Here is a 21,574-nt window from a genome sequence, read left to right as displayed (position 1 = left end):
TTGTGATGGTAATCTACTCGACGAGAAGGCTTTGAAGTCTGGCTTCGGTAGCAATAACCTGAATGATACATTAGTACGAGGCAATACAAGATGGAAAAACGGAGGGGAATGACTTACGTCAATAGCCTGCTTGGTCTCCAGTACTCTTCTGCACTCGGCGACCCAGTCCTTGCTCAGAACACCAGCCCAGCCTCCGAGCGAGTTCATCTCTCTAGCAGCACCATCAATGTCGCCCTCCTCGAGGAAGACCTGAGTGCGGCTCAAGATGGCCTCAACATCATCACCCTCAGGCATACCGGCACCCTGCTTGTTGAACATGAAACGAGACAGGACGGCGGAGGCGGCGTGAGAAGCGATACCGGCATCTTCGGGCAGAAGAGCAGCCTTGCGAACTTCGGAAGCGACGCGACGGAAGCGGTCAATCAAGTGAGCAGAGCTGGGGACACCACGCTGGTATGCGGTAGGAGGGATGCTAGCGACAGCAGCAGAGACGAGGTCATTGTTGTTGCTAATCTCCTTGAGGGCAGCAAGCTCGTTGACGAAGGGAGTGGGGTGATCGTGCTTGGAAATGGCATGGCGGACAGACTCGAGAGCGACGTGCAGGTGCTGGGTAGCCAAGTTGCTGTCGACGACCTTGTTCCATTCGCCGGTAAGCTTCTCCAGCTCAGAAACAGAGCTGGACAGCTCGTCAAGACGAGCAAGGCGGCCGTTACGCTCCTTCTCGACACTGTCACGCACGCTCTTTGCGAAGCGGCGCTGCAGCTCAATCTCCTGCTCAACCAGAGCGTTCCGTTCACGTTGCTCGGCAACCTTGCGCACAACGTCAAGCTCGGTCGAGAGCTTGTTCTGGTATGACTTTGACAGCTTCTCGCGCTCGCTCTCGTACTCCTCGCGCCATTTGGCCTCCTGATCTTGCATCTCTGACTGCAGACGGCTAACGAGCTCCTTGGCTGCATTGTCGAACAGAGAGTGGGCGTTTGAGATCTCGTCGGCAGTTTGCTTCTCGGCTTGAGCCTTGAGAGTAGAAATGTCCGAGACAATCTTCTGGACTTGGGTCTTAGCGGCAGCCATGGTCGATGTGTACTTGTCGGCAGCGGGATCGGCGTTGATGACGGTAATGATGTTGTTCAGCAGCTTGACGACATCCTGGACGACGGGTTCGGCAGCGTTGGGCATGCTCATGAGGTCGAGAGGAGCAGCAGCGGAGGTGGGTGCCTGGACAACTTTAGGGGCGGGAGTCGAGGGCTTGGAAGCTGTGGGTTGCTTCTGGGTTGCTTGCTCGACAGCGGCGGTGCGCTCAGCAGGGGTGGCCTCCTTGGGCTGCTGGAGAGGGCGCGAGGGCTCCAATGCGCTCACATGGCGGCGGTCGGTGTCTGAGCTAACGTCGCTAACTTGTGCTGTCAAACCACTGCTCTTGCCAATCTGCACCTTGTTCTCTCCGCGGACCTGAGGGTAATGGCGATCCTCGAGCTTGCGGCTGGGGAAACGCTTGCGGAACTCGCGCTCCTCGAAGTATGCGACGGCATCCTCGCCGAAGGGTACGTATTCAGTAAAGAAGTCGTGGAAGTTGTCCGAGATGAGCGAGTAGTAGACACCGCCGGCGAAACCGAGAGAGGACAGGAGGAAGAGGGTGGTCAAGAAGCGTCGGAAGCGGCCAGTGCGACGTTTAGGCTTGGGTGCAGGGGCGGCTACGATCTTGGGACCATTTGTAGAGGCGGGAGGGGCAGGAGGTGGAGGAGGGGGGGTAGCGCCGACAGCCTCCGGGGTAGGAGGGACTCTAGGAATGCCAATGGGAGCGGCCTCAATTGGCGACGCGGGAGTTTCGGCGCCGAGCTTTGGCGGCTGGGGCACGTCGCCAAAGGCATTCTGGCTCTTTGTGCCCGGGAGGACTGCCTCGTCTGGTCTACGGAGGTCGGCAAAGGTTCTCTGGTGACGATTGTCAGCACGCGACAGTCAATTGGGCGTCTTGATAGACGTCAGATGAAGAGGACGCACGGAGCGGCTGAACAGCGATTGTGAGACGATGGGCGAGGCGCGAGGCGCGCACAGGCGAGCCCGACTCCGAATCAACGGAGTGCGAAGCATTCTTGTTCGGCGAGAAAGGAAAAGAGGGAGGGCGAGGTTCGATGGTCACAGTCTTGCGAGCAGCTTCAGCTTCCAACTTCGACTTCGCTCCAACTTCCAACCTGTCTGGACGCTCCCACCCGGCTGGCTTGGCGCTCGCTCCGGCGTCTTTGCCGGCCGTCCAGCTGAAGCCTCCTGCTCTTGCCGACTTTACCACCTTCTGTTTGGCTCGCTCTTATCGGAAAACTACCATACAGATCTTTAAGCGACCGATCACCTGATGCAATGGCTAGCACATCAAGCACACTGATTTTCCGCACGACATTAGTCGTTCGGCCACCACGGCATGTACTCGTCCACTTGTAGCTGGTTCATCGTACTGTCACAGCATGATTCCATTCTATTGACACAAGTAGAAAAATATGCACACACGATGAACGCATCGCATTCTACCATGGTAGGCTTGTAATCTCAGAATACGCAGCGGCACCCCCAGACCTCCGGCATGCAACAGTGTTACGTGTCCAACTTCAGCGGCTTAAATTAGCAACCGCTACGCCAGCATGTTACCATCGTCAACTCCCTGATTGGTCTCTCTGCGCGCTGATGTCAGTATATTGAATATGCGCTCCCGAAACTAATGGCCTCAGCACTCAGTATTAACATGCCTTCCCTCAACGTTGCCATCATTGGGGCAGGCCCCGCTGGCACCACTCTTGCACACCTACTTCTAAAATCCGAGCATGACATTGCTGTCTCCATATTCGAGCGTGAGCCCTCTCTGGATGTACGAGGCCAAGGTGGATCACTTGATCTGCATACGGATACTGGACTCCTTGCTCTGAAGCAAGCCGGCCTCTATAACGAGTTCCTGAAGCACGCACGCTTTGATGGCGAAGCCATTGTCCTCGCCGATAAGCACCTGAAGAGATACATCAATCTCTCGGGAGGAAGCTCAGAAAACTCGAACGGACGTCCGGAGATCGATCGCAAAACTCTGCGTGAATTGCTTCTCGGCGGTCTACCAAGAGATACAGTCAAATGGGGCCATAAACTGCAGAAGGTCGACATGGCGAACTCCTCGACAAACCCCAAGGACATTGTTCTCGAGTTTGAGCACACTTCGTTGAGCGGCTTCGATTTGATTGTCGGAGCCGATGGTGCCTATTCGCGCATAAGGCCACTCCTCTCAGACGTCAAGCCGTTCTTCTCTGGTGTCGGCTGTATACGTCTGAATATTGACAATGCAGAAAACGCCGTACCAGAGATCCACACTGGGGTCAACCATGGCTCTTTCTTTGCCTACAGTGATCACAAAGGCTTGATCGCTCAGCAGATGGGCGATGGCACCATCAGTATCTCCGCAATGCTTACAAAAGACTCGCCAGATTGGATCAAACAGTTCCCCTGGAATAGCTCAGACATAGAAGCGATCAAGAGCCATCTGTTGTCCGAGTTTGCAGATTGGAGCCCACAATACAAGAAATGGATCGAGGCCTGCGACATCTCACCATGGATCTCCAATCTTGACATGCTTCCTGTCGGCCACACGTGGACACATCGATCTGGTCTCACTCTAATCGGCGATGCTGCTCATCTTGCTACACCGTTTGCAGGAGAAGGTGTAAATCTTGGAATGGCCGATGCGATGTATCTTGCGAGTGCAATAACCAAGACAGCCTCTTCTGCACCCACTGCCTCAATAAGTACCATGCTGTCTACCAACGTCAAGGCATTCGAAGAGGACATGTTTATACGAGCAACCCGAATGCAGGACATGACATACAACATGATGAGATTAATGCTTTTCGAGCGAGATGCACCGAACAGCACTGTCGAATCCTGGCTCTGCTGGGTGGCTGGATCGGATTATCCCTCTGTCGTGGCTCCTGTCATCTACGCAGGTATTTATGCATATTTTGCATATTTCCGACTGTGGCATAAATTCTGGGCGACAACATGAGTACAGATGTGGAAATACCCTCACTTATGTGATTCGACCAATTTCACCTGTGATCAACTGGATCACAGGATACTTTCTGGCAGTTTGAGAGATATATTGTGCTCAAAATGTTCCGAAACCATCACGTGATACGCTGCTGTAGCTCAGTGGTAGAGCGTGGGATTGCAGACGTGCAATTATCCTAAGGTCCGTTGTTCGACCCAGCGTAGCAGCTTCACTTTTTGTTTGGATCACACATATATAGCACATCCAGGTATCCAAAACGTGCTGTAAAACTTGACGTCGTTCTTTCCATTTTGATCGCAATTCTTTTTCCAGGCAAGAGCGAACTGCTGGATTCTCCTCCCCCAGGCTAAAGTTTGTCACGCGCGTGGCCGAACCACACAACATTCTCGGGGTCTACAAGCCGGCTTATGCAGATACGACGTCTCGAATGTCTCCCTATTCCATGCAGCTTCATTGAATCAGAAGAGTAACTCTTTCTTTTGACATCTAGGCGGAGTTCATGCCATCAAGAGTGGACAGAGGCCGAAGCTCCGAAGATTTCCGCGTTCGGGTGACGATGGTTAAGAGCCTCATGGAGCCTCAACTCGACACAAACATGTTCTCAACTGGTTATCTCTCCTCCATGACATTATCAATATGATCATTTTGAAACTGCTCCAAGTGCTCCGCCGAAAAGCAGGCACATCGCGATGCATAGGGAGATCGGGTCATGCAGCCATGTACCAGCAACAACATCACTACAGGTAGGAGGTTGGTGCGCTTTGGGAAGGGCGTAGAAGGGTGTCCTTCTGGTAATCCTGCGTGCCCAGCAATCTCGCATCGACGATGCGACATTTCGATGCTGTACTGGTTGCGCCTAGTGCGAACATCATCGCCAGCCCTAGCTCATCGAGATGGTCTCGGAGCTGAGCGCCGAAAACATCTCGACGTTGCACGCTCTTGGCTGTAAGTACGCTGCTTGGAGTGCAGCTACCAATTATTTCAATGTACTTGGATGAAATTCGCTGTCACTCATGCAGCCTTGCGCATCAACGTGGTCGAAAAATACAGCCCTTGTTGACCCTAAGTACTGGTGCTATTTCCTAGAACATTGTACATCAAAGGATCTGGTCTGACCCGGTCATCCGCATCCCATGCTGTCTTCTGCTTCCTCCCACTGGCCATATCGACGATGTACCGATGGCGTATGTTTGCTAGTAATCGCGGGTCTGATGCAGTTGCGACCCAGCAGTGTCTATGCCAGGGCAACTTGCGCAATCGGCAAGCTTCTCCAGGCCCTGAATGCAGGAGAACAAATTATCGTTCCTCTCCTTGCGTAGCTTGAAGCGAGACCAGAGGTCAGCAATATGCTCAGTGGCGTTGTCTATGGTCTCGCCTTTGGGCCGCGCTCGATCCATGGTGAAAGACATGTCCTCCATATCAGGAGTCATCCTGTACTGACGGATGGCGCATTCCAGGCTGTCAACTTGTGCATTCAGTCTTTCCCGGTAGCTCTTCTCTGCAAACGCATGGGCTGTTCGACAAGACCGACGCGTTTTCTTCTTGTGCTCAGGCTGGCCCACTGGTGACACGATGTTGCTGAATCCAGGCAAGACCAATGGGGCTTGAGGCGTTTGATTCTCGGTGGCTGATTCGGTGCTGCTAGCATCATTGGTAGAAACCGATTCATAGACATGCAAAGGTGTTGCGTGTTCGACATAGGAGTTGCCGGTCTGCCAATCCATGCCGTGTTCCAACTGAAGCAGGTCGAAGAAACACAAGTCATTTAGGGGTTGGTCAAACATAAAGTCATCCATTTGGTTCAAAGATTATCGGGCTTTCAACTCTCCTCTATGCGGGATCGTAGTTTTGATATAACTTGCTATGGTCTCAATTGCTTACCAATTCGCATCAAAGTCAGAGATTTTAGAGTTCTCGGTATCAGGTCCTTGACCAAGACGCAGTGAGAGGTCGACTGCGAGAACTGACCTAATCCTCTCACCACGATGATTAATCGCGCTCCCCGAGCTATGCTTGCGGTTGTCGATACCTGAGATGATGCAAGACAAAACTCTACAAGCGACATGGGTTAGTGCGTCAGGGCAAGGTTCTGGCTGCACCTGGGTATCGTTCTCTGACAATCATTCGTCAATTCACATGACAAACCCTCGCTTTGACCGTCGCCGTTTACACTCCAAAGGCCCCTTGGATCAATCTTTAACTCCAGAAATCTGGCACAGACACACACAGACATATCTCCGCTCTTAATAATCTATTTCGTCGGCCTTCGCTGTTCGGGTAGACACCTGTTTTTCTCTCACCATCTGTGCATCTATCGGACCTATCTGTGTGTAGACGCCAAAAACGACCTGAAGTCTCCTTACACCTTACAGCCAACTCGCATATCCAAAACGATGATGAGTCCCGCACGCGTTCGAAGCAACCATGCTTCCGCCGAACGTAAATATCAAAACACTCTCAGGGATCGGATTAGAGTGCTCAACAACCTGTTGGGCGAAATTCTCGAGGCGGACTGTCACCTCGGACTGCAACCAAAGAGCAGCACTAGCAAGGCGGCTACACTCCACGCAGCCACTGATATGCTGCATCGTCTTCACGCCGCTTTCGGAGATGAAGTCAAGCGTCAATCAGAGCTCGAGTCGCGATTGCTGAGCGTGGTCACTCGGGTGTCAAGATTGGAAAGCCGGCAATCCACACCTACTATGATTCGAGGTTTGGCACCCGATGCGGTATCCCCTATGCAAAATTCTCTACGGGAGATCGCAAATGGCGACAATTTTGCGAATATTTGCGAAGATTCCAACGAGTTGGCTTGCTTGATTGGAACGACTTGTATTGGATTGATATGATCGCTCGAGATCTTGCAGTGGAGGTATCCAGACATCGAAGTTTTGTAAGATCGGTAGTTATTCCAGATCTTAAGGCATGAGAGCGGTAAACAAAAGAATGTTTGCTTAGATATATGAGGTCGTCACCGACGGATTCAAAGCATTAGAGCTTGTAATGCACACCTTGAAGTTTGCCTTTGATTCTGTTTGAGATCGCGTTACAATGTATATTCTCTTGTGCCTTGCCATCAATCAAGCGGTGTTCACGTAGGTGAGCAAGTTTCAGTCAAAAACACTTCCACTTGTGCTGCATATGCGGTCATATCACACTTCTTCCGTGGCCAGAGGGTCAGATCTTACAGCAGTGTCGCATTGAGTCATAGCTTGTTGGCACACCGGACACCGTCCTATCCTTGCTTGCAAGAGCTGACTGAAGCAATTGCGATGGAAGAAATGCAGGCACGGTAGAGCTGAGATCTGATCGGCTTTCTCTATGGTATCGATGCAAATAACACTGTACATATAAGATAAGCAAAGTGATCGATACTCGGATCGTTTTGCATACCACAACGGATCTGTCGGAACTCTGCCTGGGTGGAGCTCGTTATTTCGTTGCGACCATTCTCCAAAAGTTTCCACGAGCGTTTCGACCTCGATTGGCACTGGGATGGCTTTGTTCTCGCAATGATGGCTCACATCACTCGAAACAGGCGGCGCGGGTTTTCCCCATAATCTCTGATGTCTTTCTCATTAGATCTTTTCGACCTCTTGAGGAGAGTCTACTCAATCTTACAGGAGCTTGTAGATGAACAACAATGAAATCACAGCCGAGGGGACAAGAAAGATAGCAACGAGGGTTGAGGGCGGAGTATGAATCGCCGTCTCACAATGAAGGGAGTCGGTGCATCGTTCGGTGGTGTTTTGTATGAGCCGCAAATTATCGCGTTCAATTCGTGATATAGTCATAGCTGTGGACTCTGTGTTGACTTCTTCTGATCCAGGTCAGACTGATACCTGTGAGTAGGGAAGACGGCTATGTATCCATCAATACGACTCACGAGTGGATGCACGTGAAAAATCAGATGATCTCAGAAACAGATCGGAGATAGCCAAGCACGAGGTAGAAAAGGCTCACGAGTGAGACGTAAGGGATGCCCTGATGGCCTGATAACTCCACCAGTCCTTGCAAAAGTGCATTCACATGTGCACTTGCAGTCCTTTCTAGAACGACTGATCGCCGATGGTTCGAGATAAGAGAATCCTTCGCCATAAGTTTGAGTCCAGCCTTTCTCTACCTTACATCGAATGACAGGTGAAGCACGGGTGGTGACTTTAGGATTGCTTCTTGAAGATTCTTCTTTTTGCATAAATTTCAGAGTTGACGATTGCCCCGAGTTTCTCCACCACCGCGTTCACTCCCTCCACCGGTTTGAGGCTTTAAAAACACACTTCAAATAAGGCCTACGCCTTTGAATCTTGGCCTTGTTCAACAGAATTTCTCCGCCCGAGAAGAGCTCGCACACTCATGTGGCAGTTTGTCGTGTATTGTCCACTTTAGTTCCCCACAGTGTCTCCTCGGTGTAAAGGTTCTTTGCGGCTATCATCTTGAGTCTTTGATGGAAACCCATGGGATAGCTTCATGTGTAAAGCTTGCAATCTGTGTGATGACAGCCAGTGATACTGAGTCCTCTCCTCCTGATCGCTGCAAGAGCCATCTCTCGTAGTCGAAGGTTCTTGAACACGTGCATTGTGACTCTTACCAACGGCGATGTGACCTGTCGATTGTTGAGCGGGTCGGCGTGGCATCAATTTTTGGACCTTTGGCTCCTCGTCAGCCTTTACATTTGGGCTTCCATACAACATTCCCCTGAGTGTCTGGTATCCCGGCCAACGCTTCCAGAATTTGGTAGTCGGGTCTCTTTGTATGGTCATCTCGCCGGGGTCGACGTTCGACTGATCAGGGAATCCATGCTCAATTACTTGTCGGTCTCCGTTCTCTACGGACATTGCAACAACCAAATCGCGCTCTGCAGTCTCTCCATGCTCCTCGCTCTCGAAGTATACGTCCTGTTCTTCTCGGGTACTTTCTAATTTGTGCGCTTCTCTCGACGATGGTCCAGACTCGAAACAGTGGACAGTGGGATCCGCATCGTTTATAGCTGCTGGCGGAGAGGGGCTGATCGTATTGTCTTCGTAAATGTCAAAATAGGCCATGGCGAGATCTAATATGTCGATAGGTATTGGTGATTCGCGTATTGAAACGTTAGAGCTTGCTTGGAGCTGAGGTAGTGTTATATAGGACAGCAGGCCGCGGTGTGACGAAAGGTAATCCCGAGTGTAAATAAGATTCAGAAGTTCAACAGCTTATTAAGCACCATATCCCGAGATACACGTACAACGAGGCGTGCAAAGCATGTGAAGGGACACGTGAATGGCGAGCTGGACAGTCGCCTCGCAATTCTTGGTGTTGATCATGCTTTAAATTAAATGGAAGCCTTCTGGATGACACGCCAGTATTTTTTGTTGGTTGCAATCTTCGTTGCAATCGGACAGTCCATTTCTACTGCGACTCACATAGGATCTTGCGGCAAGCAGACGAGCACTCGAATATACGTCATCTAGGGTGGAGGTCCAGTATACATCACAAGCTCTTGCGCAAGTCGACGCGTCTCAAGACATTGTGTAGGAATGAATGCTCGACTCGCCCAGAACTTGGAGCCGCGTCGAGATTATCGTAATGGGAAGATTTGCCCTGGCTCACCTGGCCAAGAACAAGTGAAAACAAGAAAGAACTAATCAGGCGTGACGCAAGAGAACAACGGTTACGTCTACAATTTGTCCCGACATTTAACCGTGAATGGAGCTTTGCAGTAAGTACCTATCTCACAGTCCCGTTTGGAGAAGTAGAGAATCTACATGGCTAGAAGCTGACAACGGGTTTCTTGGAGGGTTTGATCGATGGTGTGGGTGAGAGGAAGTACCATGATAAAGTCTTCCAGTCCAAGTCAGCTTGCTCCATGCAGAGAAAATTGAAGGTGCGGTAGACTCGTGCTTTCAGCTGCAGCGCAAGCACACAACTCATGTCGGTCCCCCGGCCGATTATGAGGGTATCCGTTATCCTGCATCTAGGCGCCGAGCATATTATCCTGCGGCGCAATGGCACCATCTACCCATACCCAAGCATCTCGATCAACCGTCACGAGAACGCCTGCAGGCATCTTGTGCTACTCCTTTTAACAAGGTTGTCACAGGGAGCGATTTCTTGCTCTACAACCCATCACATAACAAGGATAAGACAGGTCAAACTGCCGAGACCGCACCCAAAGTACAACCACGAGGTCCGCTTTATCACATCTCCGCAACGAGCCCAACAAGACTAGTGTACTCCGGAGAGCTCTCCAGATGCTCTAAGGTGGTCACGATCGTACCGAAATGTGTCATCGCACGTGGCTGAGTGATATTTGGTAACGCATGTCTTGATATCACTAGTATAGACGTGCGGGCCAATCAGCATCGTATTGCTTCCGAGTGCTTCTCCGAGCGTCTGTCACCGTAAGGGAGAATATCTATTGTCTGCGTTCGTCATCGTTGTCATCTCTGTATCGATGATCGGATCAATGTTATCCAGGAAGTTGAATGATAGCCATCGATCATCCCGCATGTCGGAACATCTGCCCATTCAAGAATTGAAGTGAGTCAGCAACGTTACTGAATCAGCAACAGGCAGTCAAGAGACCATGTGTCGTCCCAAGATTTCTGACCGAATACTCTTGGTAGTGGGATGCTTACAAAGGCATCAGGTGAGACCCCGGGGCTTGAGAAAGGTCAACACGGGATAGACTTCGGCTGGACGACTTTCCGATTACGAGATTGAGGCCCTGCTCGAGCCCCACGGCAAACGTTGCATGACTTGAGCTACATGCATCAGGCTACTTTGCACACACTCTAGGAGTGGGACTAGATCAATTCACATCAGTCGAAGTAAAGTGATAAAAAGGATCCCGTTTCTTGCGGTAAGATCATATCATCAAGTCTCAGTACTCCCAATAAAGCCTGTGACAGACCGTCTTCAAATCGTCACAATCGACTCTGACAAGCTTCCCACAAGTCAAGATCTCTACTTGGACACTCGTTTGAATGGCTCCTTCAGCGCCGACACCAGAGTTCCCCGAGATACGCCCTGTGACTTCGACTCTTAATCCTGAAACTTCCACAGGAGTCCGTCGATCTCTTGAGAAGGACAAGTCAGCCGCGGCATTGATCGACGCCTCGTCATCCAGTGAATCATGCGAAGAGCAAAATCATACCGAGTTTATGCGCCTTGCGTCCGAGTTCCATGGCATCAATCCTAGAGTTTCAGCCCTGGAGAACAGTAGCGAAATCCCGGCTCTAGACCCAAGGAGCTCGGATTTTGACGCGTATCAGTGGTTGAAGGCAGTCTCGCACGATGCCAGGGAGGCCGGTGTAAGATTTCAAAGACTTTCCATCTCTTTCATCAATCTGTCTGTGTCTGGCTTCGGACCTTTGGCACCGTTCCACGCAGATGTGGCTTCGATATTCAAGGCACCAGCCAACCATATCAAGTCTCGTAGACAGCCTCCTCGAACCATATTAAATGGATTTGATGGACTGTTGAAGGCAGGAGAGATGTTACTAGTACTGGGAAGGCCGGGAAGTGGTTGTACCACATTACTGAAGACGTTAGCAGGACAGACGCATGATCTGAGATTCGACGGGAATTCTCGACTATCTTACAATGGTACGTAAGTCGCCGTACGAGCTCGTTCTGTTTCTTTTTTTGAGCGGATTGCTTATTTCAACAAATGTATAGGACTAGCACCAGATCAGATGATGGAAGAGCACAAGGGTGAGGTCATCTACAACTCTGAAGGGGACAACCATTTCCCGCATTTGACCGTGGCGCAAACGCTAGAGTTCGCAGCCACCCTTCGCACACCCCGAAACCATATAGTAGGTGTTTCAAGGAACGATCATATCAGACAGGTGGTCATGGTCGCCCTATCAATATGTGGTCTTGCGCACACGGAACACACCAAGGTGGGAAATGACTTTGTTCGTGGAGTGTCTGGTGGCGAGAGAAAGGTAAGCATTTGGAACACAAATACCATACTCGTGCGCTAACTTGTCACAAGCGTGTGAGCATTGCCGAAATGATACTGGCGCTTTCATCTGTCGGACTCTGGGACAACAGTACTCGTGGCCTGGACTCGGCGACCGCGTTGGACTTCATCCAGGCACTGAGAATGAGTGCTGACATTGTTGGGACCGCTCACGCTGTGGCCGTCTATCAAGCTTCACAAGCAATCTTTGATACCTTTGACAAAGTCACAGTCCTTTATGAGGGCCGGCAAATCTACTTTGGAGCCGCGCGTGCTGCAAAAGCATACTTTGAGGAAATGGGATGGTTATGTCCCTCTCGTCAGACCACAGGCGATTTCCTCACTTCCATCACAAACTACAAGGAGAGAATCCCTCGCCAGGGTTTTGAGGATCTTGTCCCTCGAACACCCGAGGACTTTGAGAAATATTGGAGATCATCCCACAATCGTACAGCGCTGATCAAGAAGATAGAAGAGCACGAGCGTGAGATGATTGATCATGTTGTAGCACGTGATTATAGAGCCTCTCGCCAGGCTGCAAAGTCTGGACAACTTCTTAAAACATCCCCATATACCGTTAGCATACTGGTCCAGATCAAAGCGTGTACTAAGCGTGCCTACCAACGACTTTGGAACGACAAAGCTTCAACATTGACGGTTGTCCTTGGCCAAATCATCATGGGGCTGGTCGTTGGTTCCGTTTATTACGGCGTCCAAAATTCCACGGGCAGTTTCTTCGCCAGGGGATCGACCTTGTTCTTCGCTGTGTTGCTCAACGCTCTTATCGCCATTACAGAGATCAACAATCTGTACCAACAACGACCGATCGTTCAAAAGCACACCTCATACGCGTGAGTTCCTGGCCGAGATGCTATGTGTTTTGGTTGGAATGATGCTAATGTTGGATCAAAGCTTTTGTCATCCATCCGCCGAAGCATTGGCAGGAGTAATCTCCGACGCCCCCATCAAGCTGTTCATCACCTGTTGCTTCAACCCAACCCTCTATTTTCTGGCGGGACTTCGCGCAGAGCCCAGTCAATTCTTCATTTTCTTCCTTTTCACACTCTTGGTTCGTTTTACAATGTCCGCTATGTTTCGTTCGTTAGCTGCGGTGACTCGAACAGTCTCACAAGCTCTTGCTTTGGCAGGTGTGCTAGTGTTGGCCATCGTCATCTACACCGGGTATACTATACCTCGTTCGTACATGCATCCTTGGTTCAAGTGGTTGACATGGATCAATCCTTTGTCCTACGCATTCGAGGCTTTGATGGTGAACGAGTTTCACGGAAGGAACTTCACCTGTGCGAGGTAGCTATCTCCTTTATCCCGTTCTTCGCTTCCAGACTGACCCCAAATGCAGCTTCGTCCCGACCGATCCAGATTTTTCTACCACAGCTTTCATCTGTGATGCTGCGGGGGCAGTCGCCGGCCAACAGGCTGTCTCGGGTGATGCATACGTCCAAGTGAGTTTCGGATACCGCTACACCCATCTTTGGCGAAATCTCGGAATCGTGATCTCGTTCTGGTTGTTCTTCCTCGTCTTATATCTTTTCGTCAGCGAGATGAGCTCTCCAGCGATAAGCACAATTGAGCGCCTGCTCTTCTTGCAGAGAAGTAGCGAAACAAATGACCACGAAGTTGCACAGCTTGTTGGGAGAAAAGATCAGCGACCCGCAGAAAATGGCCCCGGCAGGATTGCCCAAGATGCACGACCAGTCCAGCTCGCTCCACAGCGCAGCATATTCAGCTGGCGTGATCTCGTCTACGACATTCAAATCAAGGAACGTCCAAGGAGGTTAATAGATGGTGTCTCTGGTTGGGTCAAACCAGGAACTCTGACCGTACTTATGGGGGTATCCGGAGCTGGTAAAACAACTCTGTTAGATGTTCTTGCTCAGCGTATCTTCATACATGGGGTCATGTTGGTCGATGGAAAACCATTGAAGCCAAGCTTCCAACGAAACGCTGGTAACGTCTTGTTCTCAAAAAAATGTATCCAAGACATAGACACTGATCGTGTATCACGCAGGTTACGTCCAACAGCAAGATGTTCACCTTGAGACCTCTACAGTACGAGAGGCTTTGCGATTCAGCGCTGTATTACGACAATCGAAGAAGACCTCGCTTGAAGAAAAGTACTCTCACGTTGAGCACATTATCGAGGTCTGTGCAGCTGATGTTCTATGCTTCCTGAAGTTACTGACCGTATCGAAGATGCTTGATATGTCCGAGTTCTCCGAGGCCATTATTGGCATGCCAGGACAAGGGCTCAATATCACGCAACGGAAGCTGCTCACCATCGGAGTCGAGCTGGCAGCAAAACCGGAAGTCCTGATCTTTCTCGACGAGCCGACCAGCGGTCTTGACTCCCAGAGCGCGTGGGTTATCGTCGCACTCCTTCGAAAACTCGCTGATAGCGGACAAGCGATACTCGCCACCATACATCAACCCAGTCCAATTCTTTTCCTTGAATTTGATCGGCTACTGTTCTTGGCCAAAGGCGGGAGGACAGTGTACTTTGGCGACATAGGTCCTAATGCCGAGACTCTAATTGACTACTTTGAGCGCCAAGGGGCCAGATCCTGTAGGACGACAGAGAATCCCGCAGAGTACATCTTAGAGCAAGTCACCATTGGATCTGATAGAGATAGGGAGAAAGATTGGCCTGCGTTATGGAACATGAGTGATGAATGCTCAAACATGAAAACTGAACAAACCCGACTACAGCGAGAAGCGGATACCAACGGTAATGAGTTGTTTACTGAAGCCGATAGCGGTGAATTCGCCGTGCCCTTTTCAACACAAGCTTTCTACACAACGCTTCGTGTGTTCCAGCAGTATTGGCGCACACCATCTTACATCTATGGAAAACTCCTGCTTGGTGTAGCTTCTGCGTTGTAAGTAAGATCATCATGATCTCGCGACTTGGCTCACACAAGGCAGTTTCATCGGGTTCTCATTCTTCAACGCAGACAGCTCGATCCAGGGCCTGCAAAACGTTGTGTTCAGTATCTTCATGCTGACTTCCGTATTGAGTTCGCTCGTTCAGCAAGTAAGTGTAGCACGTTTCTGATCAGTCACAATACTGATAATCAACCACAGATCATGCCACGCTTTGTGTCGCAAAGGTCGTTGTACGAAGTAAGCAACACCCAAGCACTCTGCCGTCCGATAACTGATGATGGAGCAGGTTCGTGAAAGACCATCAAAGGTGTATTCGTGGGCTGCATTCATCCTCGCCAACATTATCGTTGAGTTTCTGTACCAGATTGTCCTGGGAGTCCTCGTTTACGCATGTTACTATTATCCTATCCTCGGGTACAGCATCACACGATCCATTCTTGATCTCCTATCAGCTCACATGAACCAGTATCCAATCATCTGAACGCCAGGTCCTCATCCTTATCTCTACCATACAGATATTCGTCTTCGCAAGTACATTTGCACACATGGTTATTGTTACCCTACCAGACGCCCAGACAGCAGGAGCTGTTGCCACTCTCTTGTTCTCGTTGACCATGATATTCAATGGGTATTGCTCTACAAATCTATTGTTGATCCTATGACGTATACTGATCAAAATCAGCGTTTTTCAACCTCCACAAGCACTTCCCGGTTTTTGGATCTTCATGTATCGTATCAGTCCTCTCACGTACATCGTTGGCGCAGTTGCTGGCACGGGTCTCCATGGGCGTGCAGTTCGGTGCTCTACGGCTGAGATGAAGAACTTTAGTCCACCGGCAGGATCGAATTGTGGGGCCTATCTTTCAACATATCTTGTTGACGCCGCAGGGCAGCTTACGAATCCTGAAGCCGAAACAAATTGTCAGTATTGCCCCTTGACGATCGCGGACCAGTTCCTTGGAGTATCTGAGATCAAATGGAGCGAAAGATGGAGGAATGTTGGAATCGTGTTTGCCTATATCTTGTTCAACATCATGGCAACCTTTGGGCTGTATTACGTGTTCAAAGTCAGAAGGTGGAGACTTCACGCACGGGTAAGTAAGATGAGGGACTGGGCTTGGTCGATTCTCGCAATGTGGTTCGGGCAGGCAATTTGATAAGGTTGTGCTGTCAGTATTAAGATTTGGATTCTTTTCTCAATCTTTAACCTGTTGGTCTCATCAAAGGTCGAGACAAGCGGTGATTTCAAGCTGAAACTTCGCCGATATATCTGGAGCTGGAAGTTCAGATTTGGTCTTCAATCCTTGTTTGTGAGCCTACTGGAGGAAGTTGGCTGTCATGGGATTATCTCTTGTATTACTCAGATGTCGGGCAAGCTGGTATTTCTTGCAATCTTCAAATTTTCAGTATTATGAGCGCATCCATAACACATCATATAATCAACTCTGACAGCCATTAGGTAGATTTTAGCAGATAAAAGATGTAGTCAATGTTGTTCACCACAGCACAAGAGGTAAGATTGATACATGTTCTTTCGCCGGAAGAGTCCCACTCGAGTTTCCTATGAGATTCTCTCCTGCTCGAGAGGATGTTCATCAATTTCCAGCCCTCGGGACGTTATCATCGTTCATTTCAGGACTTTCCAGAGGAGGCGTATATTTTTCCTTGCTCCACCAAGTATTGCTGACAAAGATTAGACACAAAGCAGAAAGTCAGGCTACTGGATAACGTACCCGGATCGTCCGCCCAGTTCTTGCAATCTATGGCGTTCACGCTCGCAAACAAAAATACCCTATCAAATCGTAAACTCAGCATTATTAATCAAGTATTCAGTCGAATGACGTACCAAGAGAGAGCTTGCGAGCCAGAACATGGAGCTTATGAAACTGAAAGCAAGGACGCATCGCCAATCTGCACAACCTGCATTGTTGATGACACTTGCTGATGTGACAACAGGCGTCCGATAATAGCGACCCCAATTGTAGCCCCAGTAACTGTAGTACCAATTACTGGAGCACGCATTCGTTCCTGTGAGCTTTTGATTTGAGTCAGTAACTCTTGAGAATGGATGGGAAAGATACATAAGCCACCTACATTCACCAGCAGAGCAAAAGCAACCATCCAACACAGAAACATGATGAAGTCGAGAGGGAACGCGCGAAAGGTACACCAGAGTGGAACCATCAGGACAATGGAAAATAGCAAGGCCAGAGATGCGATGACCATAGCATAGACGACTTTACCATTAGCAGATCCATTGGCGTCGTCAACAATGCTCAGGAAGTGGCCAAGTATGCCGACGACTATAGCAGCTGAGAACAGCTCGTTCGCTCGGAAAACGATGGACGCAATCTTGGAGCCAATACCCATGATGTTGCCGGAAGAATGGAGTATGAATGGTGATTGGGGTTGGTTGCGAAACAAAGGAGTCTTCAGATGTCTCCAGCAGTTCTACGGACGTACTTATATCTATTGAAGCCTCACGATCAAGGAAGGTGCTTTTACCTTGAGGCGGCATTGGCTCTGGACACATGGCAGAGATTATCAGTCCACGCACAACGCTTGATCATACCAACCAGGTCTCACACCACTTTTACTCAGTAATCTAGATGTGCCTAGACCATTCTACAACTGCACCTCACCATGATTTAGTCTTTCCCAGGCATAGATATTCGGGAGTTGCGTGATTTAATCTTGCCTTACCTTGATCTCACTCCCCAAGTAAGTATAGCTACCCTCCAAGGGTTCAATACCAGGTTGACACACAAGACTGGAGACAGGTCCGAGATAGTAGAGGTACACTTGGCAGAATGTAGGCTGGACTTTTGAGGTGGATCTCAGATTTCGGGTGTTGCGTGACTAGAGCTTCACATGCCATGTACCAGTACATTACGCGACTATAGTTTCGCACACCACCTCGATACATATCATATCCATGGTAATGTCATACGATAAAATCCTTCATCGTGCCTGGTCCAACGACCAAGCGTCAGCAAATCCTGAAGGAAGTGTAAAGTGGAGGTCGTCAGGTGCTTGCATTTCCGTGATGAGGCGCTCCTTTTCATGACTGACAAGGTTTATTCAAGTTGCCATAAAATCGTACCAGAGCCCACAGTATCTCAACAACGAATTTCCTATTACACTTCTCCCTATTGATCACAGTTGACACACTGTTGTGAGTTTCCATCATCAGTCAACCCACGGGTTCACAGCTGATATTGAGGCTATAGCTACAATGCACGGACATCGAAGAAGACCACTACTTGGTGCTGCACTTGTCGTTGGCGCCTCAAGATCGGCGGCCAGAAATGAGGTCGAGAAGCAAGCAGCACGTGAGGCAGAAGCCAGACTGGCTGCGGACACGAGACGACGCGAAGAAGAAGAGCGAGCCATGCGTACGCAACGAGCAATCGACGAATCTATCGCTAGACAGTACGCTGCTGTAGGCAAGCAGCCTGAGCCGCCAATCTACTACCCCGGCGTTCAGGGTGCTTCCTTGGCCAACATGAAGGACGTCCGCTATTGCCGACAATGCAATAGCTTGTGCAAGCTTCAAGACAAGTTTTGTAGCGCTTGTGGGTGCATACAAGCCACGCCAGGTGCCGATCAGCGGATCATGCAATGAGCGGTTGTATGCTAAAGGCAAGTTTCGACAGGAAATGGATGAGCGGCGGAGACAGCCAGAGCTTGTTCTAGCAAATGGGCGAACATGGAGATACCGGTGTGGTCAAGTTCGAAATCTGCTGCAATGGATGTCCAGTAGTTATGGTCGGTCTTTCAGTCGAGACAACATGGCGTAATCTCTGGAGTCTATGACTATTTCTCAAATTTCGTGACTCTGCTGCGTGACTTATTGAATATGTCAGTCGTCTGTCGAATTAACGACGACAGCTTGCGACCGTCGCACTCGTCTCCCTCGGCTTGACCCATGGCTTCGTGATCCAGACTCGCCAGGCAGAATTTGTAGCCTTGTCGCAAAAGGACAGAAGTCCCTTGATCAGTCCATGGCAAACACTCTTAATCAATGTATCCGCACGTGATTGCCGCCATTGCCTGAAATTTGAACTTCCAGGTCGACAGGGAGCTTTGGCGTTGACTTCATGGTCGCGAAATCACCCGGACTCGCGATATTGTCAAGATAATCCAAAAGGTCATTCTTGGCGTCACCGGTAAGGCCATAGACATCGCGCTCAATTGCACCAGCGCCTGCTGCTGGTTCTGATGCCACTGCCGCCATGTCTGTCGGAATTGTTTGTCGCGTCAGTGCGAACAGGGAGGCAAGAAAATGTTCTGCTGAATGATGAGGGTGACGCGTTGGGACGATCGGTGATCTGCATCGGCTGGCACGAAACCCACACTGTCGCTGACGACAAAGCTGTGCAGCTTCCTTCTCTGTCACTCCCATTTTCTCCATGATCAACACAGGTTGGTAATGAACTGTAAAGAGGCGTAATTGTATTGCTTTACATGAGCTCGCGCTGGAAGTCATTGCGACGATGAAAGCTCCAAGGACAGTGCTATAATGCGAGAAATCATTGTGCCTTGTCACAGCTATGATTGATAGAGTTTGACACACGGTGGGAACAAGGCACTCTCAATTGACATTTCAAACCCATTCCGACCACATTCGTTCGACTTGAAGAACTCGAGAACATCCATCCCTCGGCTATCGCAAGACTCTCATTCGCATCGACCGACATTACCGCCCTCTCGGCTCATCATCTCCTTCACGCCTTGGTCTTGCTCCCTGAAGCCTTACCTCCTGACCCGCCTCCGAACTTCTTGTACGCCGAGTTCTTGCGCAGATTTTCGAGATACTCGCAATCTACACAATTGCCTTTTCTGGCCTTGGTATAGGGGGTCCCGTTTCTGGTCTGGCTCTCCATTTCCTTGTCATCGTCATCCCAGCCCGCGCAACGCACATCCGTGTGGTTGGCATCGATGCACTCGACAGGCTCTTTGCTGTAGTGCTTGCAGGTTATGTAGTAGACGCTGCGCCAATAGCACATCCTTGTGTGGGTGGAAGGTGGATCGAGAGATTGAGGAGGTAAGTTGTGCTTTGTTGCTGTTGGGTTTTATTGAACAATGTCATTGTCGTCTGTATGCCATCGAATTGCATTTATACGGATATTCGATTCCTGGAATGGCATGCGCATCAAACTGATGGTGGTGGTGATTCTTGCTGTAGCGTCTCACAGGTCGCGTGTTGGTACGTCAAGCATTGGCTCACATGTACCCGTTACACGAGTTTGCTCGTACCAAATTCGGCCATTGGATACTCGGAAATCGCGATATCGGTCGCAATGAGTACCATCGCTTGTTTCATGCTCAATCCAGAGGCTTCAACTAGGCACGCGCTATCGCGTTGGTTAAGAGGTCTTGATTGCATCGCGTAAGGTCCGCTTCCATTGGCTATCATGCAACTATGGCTGGCATGGCGCACATTCAAGCCTCACCACCATGGAACTCTTGACGATGGTTGCATGCACTCTTAAGAAACGTTACGGTCAGGAATGTTTTGGTGTTGAATACGAACAGCAGACTTTCGTGATTATCTTGCTACTACCCTTTGGTCATTGACCGTTCTTCCAACCGACCGATTCATCTACCATAGTAGCAGATCAGTTTCGATCTGCCTGGCTCGAGGACAGATCCCCTGTCCCTTCAGAGAGTGGGATTCGGATAGCATAACACGTAGAAGACACCGTTAGGTGAGTCTTCACACGTATAATCAATTTCGACCTGACCAGTCTTACAATCGGATCCGGCGTATGTGTTGCATGTAAATTTGATCCCGATGTCGTCCATGGTGGCTTTGATGGACTGGGCGTTGGCCATAGTGCATACTGACGGCACAAGTTGCATTTTGTTCTCAGAACCACCACAGCCTGCTTGGTTGTACAAAGAGACCGTAGCGTCTTCCGCGAGAGCGAAGTAAGCATACGCAAGCGCAGCAAACACTCCAGCAGTCTTCATGGTTCGTTGTGAATTTGCCTACACCGCTTGTAACATAAGCGTGTGCTTATAATGCCGTTACGCTGCCCGGACGTACCTGAAGCACTTTGTCGAATGTCTTTGGGCGAAGGCACAGAAAGTTCGAAGGGTAGTTGTCGATGGGGAACGGGAAATATAGGATGCTGTGTGTAAGCCTACAGAAGAGCGGGCCTAGCTACGCCTTATATATCTTGCAAGAGTTCATCAGGTCTCTCAAGACAATACTAAATTGCCGTCGGGCATTCACACTAATGCAAAGATACGAGATGTTATGAGATCATGGGAACCTATGGAGGAACAAAATATTGTGAGGAAATGCTTACAAAACTTAATCGAGAAATCCTTTGGCATACCCGGTCCATCAGCACTCTGAGAATGCTGTCTATTCGTCGAGAGCATTCTGAATCCTTCTAGCCTGTTAGCTTACGCGTCCAATTATCGAAACACTGCTTCACGCCAGACACGATCGACACGATACTATACCTTGATGATAGCCTAACCATGTTCGGCTACGATCTGTTTTGCTATCACCTCCACAACTCACTGTTTCCGCAAGGCTGCAGAATAGGCCGGTGATAATCAAACTCAATCCTGACTATTCATACACACTTTGAAAGAAGGTTATTATCGACAATAATTCGGTGGTGAATACGAGCAGCAGCCTCGTAGAAGATTCCTGCTGCCATCTTTTTTGG

At 49.7% G+C, this 21,574-nt stretch overlaps 9 protein-coding genes across 9 annotated transcripts; 4 read left to right on the top strand and 5 right to left on the bottom strand.

The window, feature by feature from the left end:
- Positions 1-13: 13 nt before the first annotated feature.
- Positions 14-1,926, bottom strand: AUEXF2481DRAFT_70342 (uncharacterized protein; the record flags this gene model as incomplete). The annotated part of the gene is made up of 2 exons (XM_013484117.1): positions 14-58; positions 118-1,926. Coding segments are annotated over 2 exons (1,854 nt in total), but the record flags the coding sequence as incomplete, so codon positions are not given.
- An 802-nt stretch (positions 1,927-2,728) lies between these two features.
- On the top strand, positions 2,729-4,027 carry AUEXF2481DRAFT_70426 (uncharacterized protein; the record flags this gene model as incomplete). The annotated part of the gene is made up of 1 exon (XM_013484125.1): positions 2,729-4,027. One exon carries the CDS (start codon positions 2,729-2,731, stop codon positions 4,025-4,027), a length of 1,299 nt encoding a protein of 432 aa, XP_013339579.1.
- Positions 4,028-6,426: 2,399 nt separating this feature from the next.
- Positions 6,427-6,882, top strand: AUEXF2481DRAFT_33394 (uncharacterized protein; the record flags this gene model as incomplete). Its single annotated transcript, XM_013484085.1, has 1 exon — positions 6,427-6,882. One exon carries the CDS (start codon positions 6,427-6,429, stop codon positions 6,880-6,882), a length of 456 nt encoding a protein of 151 aa, XP_013339539.1.
- Positions 6,883-7,033: 151 nt separating this feature from the next.
- Positions 7,034-8,121, bottom strand: AUEXF2481DRAFT_516186 (uncharacterized protein). Its single transcript, XM_013484140.1, has 3 exons — positions 7,655-8,121; positions 7,427-7,594; positions 7,034-7,375 (listed from the first exon to the last, which is right to left on the bottom strand). Exons 1-3 carry the CDS (start codon positions 7,825-7,827, stop codon positions 7,186-7,188), a joined length of 531 nt encoding a protein of 176 aa, XP_013339594.1. The 5' UTR covers positions 7,828-8,121; the 3' UTR covers positions 7,034-7,185.
- Positions 8,122-8,415: 294 nt separating this feature from the next.
- On the bottom strand, positions 8,416-9,075 carry AUEXF2481DRAFT_8871 (uncharacterized protein; the record flags this gene model as incomplete). Its single annotated transcript, XM_013484072.1, has 1 exon — positions 8,416-9,075. The coding sequence occupies one exon, from the start codon at positions 9,073-9,075 to the stop codon at positions 8,416-8,418; it is 660 nt and encodes a 219-aa protein (XP_013339526.1).
- Positions 9,076-11,175: 2,100 nt separating this feature from the next.
- On the top strand, positions 11,176-16,042 carry AUEXF2481DRAFT_70340 (uncharacterized protein; the record flags this gene model as incomplete). The annotated part of the gene is made up of 12 exons (XM_013484116.1): positions 11,176-11,620; positions 11,693-11,964; positions 12,015-12,832; positions 12,894-13,289; positions 13,342-13,949; positions 14,011-14,144; positions 14,196-14,878; positions 14,925-15,033; positions 15,084-15,122; positions 15,172-15,299; positions 15,352-15,513; positions 15,568-16,042. 12 exons carry the CDS (start codon positions 11,176-11,178, stop codon positions 16,040-16,042), a joined length of 4,269 nt encoding a protein of 1,422 aa, XP_013339570.1.
- Positions 16,043-16,249: 207 nt separating this feature from the next.
- AUEXF2481DRAFT_44470 (uncharacterized protein) lies at positions 16,250-17,533 on the bottom strand. Its single transcript, XM_013484100.1, has 2 exons — positions 16,980-17,533; positions 16,250-16,920 (listed from the first exon to the last, which is right to left on the bottom strand). Exons 1-2 carry the CDS (start codon positions 17,253-17,255, stop codon positions 16,681-16,683), a joined length of 516 nt encoding a protein of 171 aa, XP_013339554.1. The 5' UTR covers positions 17,256-17,533; the 3' UTR covers positions 16,250-16,680.
- A 163-nt stretch (positions 17,534-17,696) lies between these two features.
- Positions 17,697-18,636, top strand: AUEXF2481DRAFT_516600 (uncharacterized protein). Its single transcript, XM_013484139.1, has one exon. It carries the CDS (start codon positions 18,121-18,123, stop codon positions 18,508-18,510), a length of 390 nt encoding a protein of 129 aa, XP_013339593.1. The 5' UTR covers positions 17,697-18,120; the 3' UTR covers positions 18,511-18,636.
- Positions 18,637-20,549: 1,913 nt separating this feature from the next.
- AUEXF2481DRAFT_8867 (uncharacterized protein) lies at positions 20,550-20,861 on the bottom strand (the record flags this gene model as incomplete). Its single annotated transcript, XM_013484071.1, has 1 exon — positions 20,550-20,861. The coding sequence occupies one exon, from the start codon at positions 20,859-20,861 to the stop codon at positions 20,550-20,552; it is 312 nt and encodes a 103-aa protein (XP_013339525.1).
- Between the last annotated feature and the right edge of the window lie 713 nt (positions 20,862-21,574).

The sequence above is a fragment of the Aureobasidium subglaciale genome (genome assembly GCF_000721755.1).
Source record: "Aureobasidium subglaciale EXF-2481 unplaced genomic scaffold scaffold_33, whole genome shotgun sequence".
Classification (NCBI taxonomy): domain Eukaryota; kingdom Fungi; phylum Ascomycota; class Dothideomycetes; order Dothideales; family Saccotheciaceae; genus Aureobasidium; species Aureobasidium subglaciale.
The sequence above is the reverse complement of the archived record's forward strand: the minus strand, read 5'-3'. Positions and strand labels throughout refer to the sequence as shown.